The 12262-nt window shown below is 50.6% G+C and overlaps 1 protein-coding gene across 1 annotated transcript in view; it reads left to right on the top strand.

The window, feature by feature from the left end:
* SNX29 (sorting nexin 29) overlaps window positions 1–11885 on the top strand; it is a 549073-nt gene extending 537188 nt beyond the window's left edge. The window contains exon 22 of the mRNA XM_089896147.1: window positions 6048–11885. Coding sequence (XP_089752273.1) covers window positions 6048–6177 — 130 coding nt within the window. The 3' untranslated portion in view covers window positions 6178–11885. The remainder of the gene's footprint in view (window positions 1–6047) is intronic.
* Window positions 11886–12262: the final 377 nt, after the last annotated feature.

The following is a 12262-nucleotide window of genomic DNA, read 5'->3' as shown; positions in this document are numbered from 1 at the left end:
CTTTTCTCCATCCACCCCGAACCCCTGTCACCTCCCAGTTTATACTTACCAACAATCCCATGCCTTCAGATACTACTGTCAAACCATGTGAAATTTCGATACTAGACTTATTTTTTGTTGTTGTTTTTGTGGCAAGAGGATTTAACCTGAGACCTTCCGCCTTCACAAATTTTAAGTGTACAATACAGGACTGTTGACTGTAGGTAGTGCTGTACGGCAGGTCTCTAGAGCTTATTCCTCTCTTTCTTAAATTTAAATTTTATATTGGAGTACAGTTGACTTACAATGTTGTGTTAGTTTCAGTTATACGTATACATATAGCCATTCTTTTTCAGATTCTTTTCCCTTATTACAAAATATCGAGGATAGTTCCCTGTGCTATACAGTAGGTCCTTGTTGATTATTTTATATATATTGGGTTGGCCAGAAAGTACCTTGGGTTTTTTAGTAAAAATAAGACGTTTTTCATTTTCACCAAGAACTTTATTGAGCAACGTAGTCACCCTTTTGTTCTACTACTATCTGCCGTTTTTCAGGCAACGTCGTAAAAATCCATCTTCCCAAAACTTTGTGTCTTTCTGAGCAAAGAACCGTGCCAGGTGCCTTTTACAGTCTTCCAGGGAATTGAATTTTTTTCCATTAAGAGAATTTTGGAAAGATGAAAATAAATGGAAATTCGAATGTGCAATGTCTGGTGAATACGGCGGATGAATCAGAACTTCCCAGCCAAGCTGTAACAGTTTTTTGCCTGGTCATCAAAGAAACATGCGGTCTTGCGTTATCCTGATGGAAGATTATGCGTTTTCTGTTGACTAATTCCGGATGCCTTTCGTCGAGCGCTGCTTTCAGTTGGTCTAATTGGGAGCAGTCCTTGTTGGAATTAATCGTTTGGTTTTCTGGAGGGAGCTCACAACAGAGGACTCCCTTCTAATCCTACCATATACATAGCATCACCTTCTTTGGATGAAGGTCGGCCTTTGGTGTGGTTGGTGGTGGTTCATTTCACTTGCCCCACGATCTCTTCCATTCCACATTATTGTACAGTATCCACTTTTCACCGCCTGTCACAATTTGTTTTAAAAATGGAACGTCTTTACGTTTCAGTAGAGAATTGCTTGTGGAAATAGGTCAAGAAGGTTTTTTTTCACTGAACTTACGTGGAACCCAAACATCAAAGCGATGAACATAACCAAGCTGGTGCAAATGATTTTCAACGCTTGATTTGGGTATTTCGAGTATGTTGGCCATCTCTTGCGTGGTATAACGTTGATTGTTCTCAATTAATGTCTTGATTTGATCGCTCTCAACTTCAACTGGTCTACCCAACCGTGGAGCATCATCCAGTGAGAAATCTCCAGCACAAAACTTCGCAACCCACTTTTGACACGTTTCATCAGTCACAGCACCTTCTCCATACACTGCACAAATCTGCTTTTGCATTTCAGTTGCGTTTTAACCTTTGAGATAATAAAGCATAATATGCTGAAAATGTTGTTTTCTTCCACCTTCAATATTAAAATGGCTACACAAAAATTCACCAATTTTGATAAGTCTTCATTTTTAAGTGCACGCTGATATGACAGCTGTCACATACAATCTAACAAAATTGTTTTGAATGAAGTTAAAGACAACTAAGTGCTACTAGAGCCATCTTACAGAAAAAAACCGAAGGAACCTTTTGGCCAATCCAATAGTAGTGTGTATCTGCTAATCCCAACCTGCTAATTTATCCCTCCCCCCCAACATTTCCCCTTTGGTAACCAAAGTTTGTTTTCCAAGTCTGTTTCTGTTGTAAATAAGTTCATTTGTATCATTTCTTTTACGTTCCACATAGAAGTGATATCACACGGTATTTGTCTTTCTCTGTCTGACCTACTTCACTTAGTATGATAATCTCTAGGTCCATCCATGTTGCTGCAAATGGCATTATTTCGTTCTTTTTTATGGCTACTATTCCATTGTGTATATGTACCACATCTTCTTTAAACATTCCTCTGTCGATGGACATTTAGGTTGCTTCCATGTCTTGGCTATTGTAAACAGTGCTGCAGTGAACATTGGGGTGCGTGTGTCTTTTTGAATTATGGCTTTCTCTGGATATATGCCCAGGAGTGGGATTGCTAGATCATATGGTAGTTCTGTTTTTAGTTTTCTAAGGAACATCCATACTGTCCTCCATTGTGGTTGTACCAGTTTACATTCCCACCAACAGTGTAGGAGGGTCTCCAGCATTTATCGTTTGTAGGCTTTTTGGTGATGGCCGTTCTGACCAGTGTGAGGTGATACCTCATTGTAGTTTTGAATTGCGTTTCTCTAATCATTAGCATTGTTGAGCCTCTTTTCATGTGCTTTTTGGCCATCTGTATATCTTCTTTGGAGAAATGTCTGTTTAGGTCTTCTGCCCATTTTTGGATTGGGTTTTTGTTTTTTGACAGAGCTGCATGAGCTAGCTGTTTGTAAATTTTGGAGATTAATCCTTTGTTGGTTGCTTCATTTGTAGATATTTTCTCCCATTCTGTGAGTTGTCTTTTCATTTTGTTTATGGTTTCCTTTGCTGTGCAAAAGCTTTGAAGTTTAATTAGGTCCCAGTTGTTTGTTTTTATTTTGATTATTCTAGGAGGTGGATCCCAAAAGATATTGCTGCGATTTATGTCAAAGACTGTTCTGCCTGTTTTCCTCTAGGAGTTTTATAGTATCTAGTCTTACATTTAGGTCCTTAATCCATTTTGAGTTTAGAACTTATTCATCTTATTTAACTGCAACATTGTGCCTGTCAGTTGGTAACTCCCTACGTGCCCCTCCCCCTGCCTCTACTAACCACCATTCCAGGCTTTGGTTCTCCAAGTTTGACTATTTCAGATGCCTCATATAAGTGGAATCATACAGTAGCTGTCCTTGTAACTGGCTTATTTCACCTAGCATAGTGTCCTCAGCATTCATCCATGTTTTCACATATGTCAGAATTTCCTCTTTTTTTTAAAGGCTTGAATATTCCATTGTATGGATGGACCACATTTTTTATCCATTCACGGAGATTAGGTTATTTGCACATCTTCCCTGTTGTGAAGAGTGCTGCGGTGAACATGGGGGTGCAGAGAGATTTCTTCCAGATCCTGATGTCTGTTCTTTTGGATAAATACTTATTCTACCCTAGAAGCCTTGGCTCAAAGCCAGCAAGACACTTGCCTAAGGAAACGCAGCTGGTTAGCGGCTCCGCGTGGGGTGAACTCTCCCGCCGTTGCCACAGCGCTGTGAGGGCCGAGCGATCATCATCCCCATGTGGCAGGCAGCCCAGGGCACAAGGCTCAAGGGCAGCGAGCAGAGCCCGTTGGCGGGGGACCCGAGGGTGTCCTGGCTCAGAGGCCCCGCCCTCACCCGCTGCGCTACTACCAACACAGGTGCCTTTGGTGAAACGAAATAAAATACCAGAGTCCTGGCCCCGCTGTCTCGTAACTGTCCCCTCGCGCCAGCCAGCCTCCCGCCTCTCCCGGGCCCTCCCAGGAGCCAGCTCTGGGGACCACGGGCTCTGGTCACTGTGGGCAGAGGTCCTCCTGGCCTCACACATCATGCCCAGTGATGACAGCAGCCACAGGCACAGGGGCAACTGGCTGGACCCCTGACCCCGGACAGTGTGAGGGGAGGCCAGTGGTTTACAATGACCTTTACACCTGAGCCCACCTGCACACTTGTAATCAACAGCCCCTCCCAGGGGGGCAAAGATTCCTTCCAGCATCGTCTGCCCATCCTCTAAGCGGCGTTCGGGGATAGAGAGGCTTTTGGTAATGCGTTTGGGAAGAAGAGAGGGCCGTGACGGCTTTGGGCCCGTGGCCAGTGTCATTCTGAAGGATGTACCCAGAGGATTTGGAGCAGCTCCAGCTTTGTTCAAGGTCAGATGCTTCTCTTCCCTCCATGTACAGAAGATAAGCACACCCTGGCTCCCATGGGAGAAGGTGGTAATTAGAAGGATTTTTCACTTTATTACCTTACTGAGATGTCCCAAATGGGAAATGAGGGACATCTCACTGAGCACAGTGTCTGGGTCCCTGAAAAGGCGTGAAGTGGCCATTTCAGGGACCCCTGCGGGGACCATTCCTCTTTGGATATGATCCATTCCTTTGCTTATCTGGACTGCGCCTGGAGACAGCTGGTGGTGATCCTGGATCTGCCACTTACTAGCTGGTGGCTGTGTCCTCCCTGAGCCTCGGGGCTCAGCTCTAGCTGGGCTCTGTCTTCCCTTGCAGAGTCCTCTAGGACTTGCGCCCGGAAAGCCCTTGGCACAGAGCCTGATGCCACAGAGACAGTCGGGATGTGCGAACAACCTTTAATCTTTGTTTTTTGAAAGCATTTTGTATCAGTGAGATATTTATTATCAACGTTTTCTCTTATTTCTCTTTTATATTTTGTCAGCTGTGATCTCACCATTTAGAGGCAGTTATTATTCCATTACCAAGTCGTGTTGATTCTACTTTCTATTCAAATTTCAGTCTGTGGTAGACAAAATGACACCCCCCCCCAAATTCTGCACCCTAACCCCTGGAACCTATAAATGTGTCCCCTTACATGGCAAAGGGGACTCAGTAGATTTAAGGATTGGGGCAGAGGGGAGATATCCAGGTGGGTCCAATGTGATCACAAAGGTCTTTATAAGAAGGAGGCAGGAGGGTCAGAGGGAAAGAGAGTTGAAGATGCTGCCCTGTTGGCTTTGAAGATGGAGGCAGGGGCCACGAGCCGAGGCAAGCAGGTGGCCTGCAGGGGCTGGGAGGGGCCAGGAAGGATTCTGCCTTAGAGCTTCCAGGAGGTACACCTTGAATGTAGCCTCATAAGACCCATTTGGGACTTCTGGCCTCCAGAACTGTAAGACAGCACAGCATGTTGTTTTAAGCCACCACGTGTGTGGTAATGTGTTACAGCAGCCGTGGGGAATAAGACAGAGTCTATCACCTCTGCATTCACAGCCCCAGCCCAGGCTTCTGCACGTGCCTGGAGCAGAGGCCTTGGCATCGGGTACTTACAAGTGCAACCAGATCATGGAGCCCCCGCCACCGAGGGCCCTCCAGCAGATGCCCTTCACCCTCCAGCTGCTCCCTCTCTGCCTCCCCCCGTGCTCCAGGTGCCCAGAGCCTCCTGGCCCCAAGCTTCACCCAGGCTGGCCCCCTACACCCACTCTCGGGCACTTCCTGCCATGCCCCAGGCTCCCTGCTCAGGGAGGCGCTGGTGGCATTTGTAACCTAAGTCTTTGAACGTGTGATGTTTTTAACCCTCCTTCGGACTATGAGCTCCACGGGTCCTGAGAGAATCCGTTTTGTTCACCATTTATCCCCAGTACCTTGCACAGTGCTCGGCCCACGTGGATGCGCCAAGATTCACGGAGTAAACAAATGTATCCTTCAGGTGTTTTCTGTACACGGCGGGGTTACAGCCTCCCTACTGTGCTTTAACCTGTGTTGGAATCATACGCCCTTACGGGCTCATAAACGCACTCCCGTGCCCCTGTGCGTACCGGCTGCTGCTGTCTCGCGGTTACAGGTGCTTTTTCACCAGTATATCCAGTATCAGTGATGCTTGCATTGGACGCACAAGTTGTTCCGTATCTTTGACTCTTTTACATACTGCTGTCGTAAACGCCCTTACAATTGGACCTTGGCAGGCATAATTCCCTCTCCTGTGTTTGTGCATCTTTTATGACTTTAAATGCAGTGTTCGCCCAAGCATTTTCTTTCTTGGATTGAAATGCGCCTTTGCTGGAAGATCAATGAAGACGGTGAGAAGACAGCCGGGGCCAGAACCGTCTTTCGTTGACTTAAAAGCGGGTCCAGAGCTGCGGCCCCAGAGCTGTGCTGGGCGCTGTTGACGGACAGGAAGTTCACACGACAACGTGGACGCCCCTCCCCATTTCTCCACGCCGCTCTTGCCACCCAGCCAGGCAGCAGCCATGCCCTGGAGGCCACTCCCACTGCCCACCCCACCCCCAGCCCCTGCTGCCCTGCCTGTAGCTATTTGCACTTGGAACCCTGACTTAACCCGATTCTCCCCGCTGTGTCTTACAGTGACGTCACCCCTCCCGGAGAACCGCTGACCAAGAACAGCCGGCCCAAAGTGGCTTCCCGCTTCCCCAAGCTGTCCCGAGGTCACCCCAGGGAGACGCGCAACGTGGAGCCCCAGAGCGGCGACCTCTGACCTCAATGGCCACCCAGACTCGGGCCCTACGTGCTGCGCCAGCTGCCTCCACCCAGGCCACGGCAGCTGGCCCCTTCCACCTCGGAGGGACAACCCTGTCCCCCCGGTGAACCCCAGAGAGCACACCTTCCCCGCTGGTCCCGTGACACCCTGATTAAACTGGGCCGTGTGAGAACAGGGCAGCTCCTCGCAGGACAGACGCAGACATGTGGGCCCTGCTCTCCCCGGGCCCTGCCCTGGGCCATGAGGGCCAGCCGTTCCCCTCCCTCCAGCTCAAGGGCCAGCAGGAGGGTGGGCACTGGATCGGGCTCGGAGCCCCCTGGTTGAGATGCACGAGTCTGATGTCTCAGTTGGTCAGAAGGTTCATTGAGAAACCCCCTCTTAACTCTTGCCCATGTGGGAATTTGAATGACTGGTTTGGGGTTTTTTCCCCCTGTTTAATGTAATTGCCTGTTACTACCTATGGACGTGAAGGGTTTGGAGGGAGGCTAGTTCCTTCCCATGCACTCCCCACCAGTGGTCAGTAGACACCCTAGTTCTTGCCACCGTGCTCCAGGGAGACAGTCCCGTGGCCTTCGTGTGAAGGAGCCGTTAGAGGGATGTGGAACTGTGGTTCTTGGAGAACTTCCCTACCTCCTTATGGTTGGTTCTGGAAGGACCAGCCCCTTTAGGAAACCTGAGGCCCCCTAGGCCCATGTGCACCTGGTCAGGCCAGCCAGCAGCAGCAACCCAGTGACCTGTATTGGAGAGCTCTGGGCTATCCAGGAGTCGGTGGCCTTGGCCTCGAAAGCCTAGAGGAGAGCCCTCAGGCTGTTAGAGACTCAGCTCCGGGAAGCATTCCAGAAGGTTCTGTGGACCTCGGGCTTTCAGACCTGGCCCCGGAGCTCCCAGGCGCTCAGCGTGGCTGTGAACTTGGACACAAGTGTCCACTCTGCACAGATCATGATCATCCCCTAAAGACGAGGGTGTGCAACACAGCCTCTGTCAGCCAGCATGTTCTCAGCGGGAGCAGGGCCCTGTGTGCCCGAGACCAATCCCTCTGCTCCTCCCATTCAGAGCGGGGGCCCCCCTGGCCGCTCGCCCCATGGGACCAGAGCCATTTAGCCAGCTTTAACATCCAGAATCATGGAACCTTCTCCCACCCTGGGCAAGAGCCGTCCTCAGCGGCTGATACAAAGAGAGGCATTTTCTGGGGACGACAGCCGGTATCAATGTGTGTGAAAGATGGTCGGTAGAAGGCTAACCACCATCAGCTTACAACTGGGTGAGCGGTGTGGGTAATCATTGAGCATTTCCTAGATAGCGGAAAACTCAGGAAGGAATGGCCTGGAAGGTTTGTGTTGCGTGTTCCTCCCATCAGCCAAAAGGAAACTCATCAGAGCCGTTAAGCAGAGCTGAGATCATCTACGCACAGCCCTCCAGAGGCTCGGAGGAGGCCCGAGTGACTTCTGAGGGAACATTCTGCCAGGTGAGCCAGGTCCAGGTGAGCGAAACAAGCCGGCTGTTCTCCGCAGATGGAGTGGGGAGTGTCTGGGGGCCCTGCTGTCAGCTCGTGGGGGTCAGAGGACCCGAGGGACCCTGTGTCCTAGAAAGGCAACGTGGTTTCTCTCTTCCGCGTGTGTGCCGACGGAGCCACTGCACGTGCACTTTGTTGGAATCCCAAGTCCCACAGCGCTGCCTTCAACACAGAGCCCTCCTCGACCAGGTCCTCCAGGACTGTCTGGAAGCTCCAGCTGCCCCAGATCCCAGCCCCCCGCATTTGGGTCCCTCCACAGCAGTCAGTTTGACGCCAGCTGACAGGCTGCACAGCCGGATCTGTTCCCAAGGTGTCTCCTCTCCGGTTGTACTAGACCCAGAATGGAACCACTGCCCCGACACCCCCCAGGGCCAAGGGTTCCGATCAGCCAGCCTTTTCTGGCGCCTGACCCGAAACACATCTGAGTGCAACTCTGGTCTCGCCTTCTCCAGCCACCCCACCAGGAGCCAGCTTTGACATTCTGTGCACGGAGTTTAAAAAAAGAGCCAAAAAAAAAGGCATCCATAGCTACGGCGGACAGATGCTGAGCTGGGAGATACAAATGCACTCGCAGCCCATATTTAAAAAGGAGAAACTCTGCCTCCCCATTTTTTTTTTTTTCCCCTGTACGCGGGCCTCTCACTGTTGTAGCCTCTCCCACTGCGGAGCACAGGCTCCGGACACACAGGCTCAGCGGCCATGGCTCACGGGCCCAGCCGCTCCGCGGCATGTGGGATCTTCCCAGACCGGGGCACGAACCCACGTCCCCTGCATCGGCAGGCAGACTCTCAACCACTGCGCCACCAGGGAAGCCCTGCCTCCCCACTTTTTAAAGCTTAATTATTCATGGAAAACTTGCCCTGTTCTCCCAAAATGTGGATTGTAAAAAGCATGTTCCTGGGGGACCCACGGGGACCCTCCAGGCTGCTTGCTCTCTGTACCTCCGTTTTCGTGATCCTGCAGAAACCCTGATCTTCAACTGCTTTGATTTCAGCTCAGACATGCATGTGACATGCACATTACAGCACCTCCTCAAAGCCTTAACTTCGGAATCACATGGAATGTTCTGCAGTGATTAGTCCATCCACCTGCTCAAAATACTCCTGCCCTGCTCTCCAGGGTGGCGGGATGGACTTAGAAGGGGCAGACTCCCCAGCTCCTAGAGAAAGAATAAAACACCGAGATCCAGGACAAATGCCAGCCCCTGAGGATGTGTCGTCATCTGCCCATCAATCCACCTCCAATTCAGAGGGTGGGAGATCCCCTGGGACCCATCGCGGGGAAAGGCAGCCCTTCAGAAAGGAGCAGCTGGCATTGCTTCTCTCTCCTTGATCAAATTAGAAGATTGTTTGGAGCCTCCAAAGTCGGCGTCTGAGAGAGGAAGCCACCCCCCATTCTGAAAGGAACTGAAGGGCCCGTCTCTCAAGACGGCCTTGACCCTCTGGTACCCCACCTGTACGGGGAGGGAGAGGCCCCTCCAGGTCCCCTCTGCAAAGCCAGGCTGTCTGCTCAGGGGCGGCTTCAGCCAGAATGGGCCGCAGCATCAGCCGGGTCCATCTCTGCCATCATCTTGTTTGCTCCCTCCTTTTCCCCCAGATAAAGGAGACCCAGGAAAAGCAGGGCTGGGTAGAGACATCTCTCCTTAATAGAGAAAACCAAAGCTCCCAGAAGGGCGGTCCGAGGCTGGTGTAAACCTCGCCCAGAAGCGAGCTTTCCCAGCTCCTAGTGCAGCTGGTCTGGAATCCTGGCTTGAAACAACCCAGCCTCTCTCCACAGTCAGGCCCTGGGGGAGGCGGCGGCTTTCCTGGAAAAGGCTGTTAAACCCCGCGGTGGTCGCCTTTAACAGCGTCACCAGGCCCATCCAAGGGCTTCGTGGCTACAAAAGGCATCACCTGATTGAGCTGTAGAGACAGTACCGTCTTGTGAGACCTGGCAAGGGCGTGAAGGGTGAGGCGGAGGGACGCGGACCAGTGTTTGTGGACAAGGTCTGGTCACACAGCGTGGGGCCTACTGAGATGCGTTCTTTGATAACCGCTGGATTTTACAGGCTGTGCTGTGCCTTTAAAACAACAGAGGCAATCAAAGCTGTTTAAGTCTGTCCGTGGGATTGATAACAGATGCAGCTAATGCCCAGAGGCAGCAGGCACTGGAGGCCCAAGAATTAATCCCCAGGTTTTGGGCTCAGAATCAGGAAACAGGAGTGAAGACCCACCCGCCAGCCCAGTTGATCCGAAGCACTCCTAACACCCTGAACTAGGGCTCTGCGGCCCGGGCGAGCCGGTGGCCTTCCCTCCGCTTTTTCTCCTATTTCCTCAGGACACAGTTTGCCCACTGGAGGACCAGGTCACAGGGTTTCAGGCCTTGGTCCCCCACACCACCTGCTCACCCTCACAGGGGGTGCCACCAGCTGGCCCCCTCACCTAGAGGCCAGGCCCTGACCTCGGGCCCCGGCAGACCTCCCCTAACCAGTCACGTCTGGCATCCTTCCTTCATCCCTCAGCCTGGCAAGTTGGTACCAGCGCCCATTCATGGGAGGTGCTCTCCCCCAAAGGGGGCACCTCGCCTGGGCGTGTCACTGACAGTAAAGAACAGGCTGGATTCTCAGCCTCAAGCTGCGTGGGCATCCCCCAGGACCTGCAGAGAAGGAGCCTGCCTGGGAGCATCAGATCGGCTAAGAGGCATCCTAGAAGGAGCACGCCCTGCTCAAGCTTCAACCCCAAAGGCAATAACTACCTTGACCCTGTCTCGGTGTTTCCCTCGGGACACTGCCACCTGCACTGGACCTTCCCCCAGGCTGGGCGCTTCTGGCACGCAGGCATCTGCTCACGAGCAAGGCCTTTTGCAACGATCATTTTTCACAATATTGTGTATTGTTTCATTAAAGCTAACATTAAATGTTTGCTGTTCAGATTGGCTTCTGTGCTAATTTTGCACAATTGTAGCACTGTATATTTTATCTAACATTCCCATGCCAAAAAATTCATTTTTCATGTTTCCCTAACACGTGGTCTTGATTACGTTTCCAAAATAAAACTTCGGCTACTGGATCGATAGAAGTGAGGGTGGAGCCTTTCCGATCTCCGTGCTCTGAGCAGAGCAGCTGTCGGCTCATCCCACAGTGACTGAAACACCCCTGCCCAGTTCGTGGCGGGATTTCTGACCTTCCCTTCCACCATGCCCGTTGCCTGGATGGGTAGTTCTCAAGTCTGTTAAGGAGCCCTTACTTTCATCTCTGAATCCTAATAACTGCATTAAATGGGTTTCCTTATCTACCCAATCAGTTTAGGAAGAGAAGTGGAAAAAAAAATCTGGTTTCTCTAAAAGATGGTTGAGGCTATAGCAAGGATGAGCAACCCCACTCTAAGGACAAGCTGGATCCATGAGTGTTTCGAGGTCCAGGGATTCAGTTCTTACTGGCACATAAATGTTTTGCCATCATCACTGAAAACCACTAGCTGACCCGCCCAGGCTCCCCGCCTGCCCTCGAATCCCATCAGGTCTGCCTCCTGCCTTCATGAACTGCAAGGGAAGAAGCCATGCACCTCCGACGATTCTTTCCACCATCACCTGAGACCATACAAGGGGACGCCCTTGCAAAAACTGGGACTGAGGACATGGAAGGTTACAAAATGGGGGATCACACGTTTGCACCCAGAGTTGCTAGCCCCTCCAGAGATGAGCTGGAGAACAGGCATAGCCAGGAGTGAGGGGGTGGTGGATTTTTTATTATCTAGGATTCATCCTAGAAAGAATGTCTTTGCCTCTGCAGCCTTGGTGGCACCATCCCTGGCATCAACATGTGGTAGAACACTTTGCTTAACTCATCACATGCTGACTTCTTGGAGGAGGGAGTCTTCTGACTACACGTGCCATGGTGACCCACCCGTCACCCACGATCGGGTCCCAGTGAGCCGTCTGTCGCAGGGAACAAGGCGAAAAATCTAGAGTCTAGTGTCTGGATGTGAGGCCTAGAAGCCCGCGGATTCGCTCTGAAACACATAGTATTATCTTAACTACCCTATTCTGTTAAGGTTTACACAATAGAATTTTTAAACAAATGTGTTTAATTTTCTAAAATCTCTTGTATTAAAATTTTCTTTTGGAATAAGCTGTGGTAATTTTGTTACAATCTGGTTAAGACACACCTCTTTACAACTGACAACATTAAAACAGTGACATTTTCTAAATTAGATACTCGGTTTATGGTCTCTCTGATTCTTTGTGTCCATTCTTTTTTCAGCAGTTGGGGATTAGGTGAACTTTCAATATACATGTTATAAAAACGTCCAGAAAGGTCCTTCACCATTGCACATGTTATCCTGAACAACAGGATTTGATTGGACGAACATCACTTGTATTTGAAGTGGAGCAAAATCCTATTTTGAGTTACTAGGCAGGTCTGTATTAATTGGAGATGTAGAATCAAAATTCTATACAGAAGAAAAAAGCCCCTCCTATTCACTCAGACAGTTATCGGGCACCTGCTATATACCATCACGCGAGGCACTGGGCATGCAGCAGTGACCAAGACAGAAAAGACCCCTGCCATTTTGGACTCACATTCCAAGT

Source organism: Delphinapterus leucas, chromosome 15 (genome assembly GCF_059928025.1).
Source record: "Delphinapterus leucas isolate spDelLeu-1000000601 "Yukka" chromosome 15, BTC_Dleu_Yukka2, whole genome shotgun sequence".
Classification (NCBI taxonomy): Eukaryota; Metazoa; Chordata; class Mammalia; order Artiodactyla; family Monodontidae; genus Delphinapterus; species Delphinapterus leucas.
Note: the sequence above shows the minus strand (reverse complement) of the source record. Positions and strands in the feature narration are given on the sequence as shown.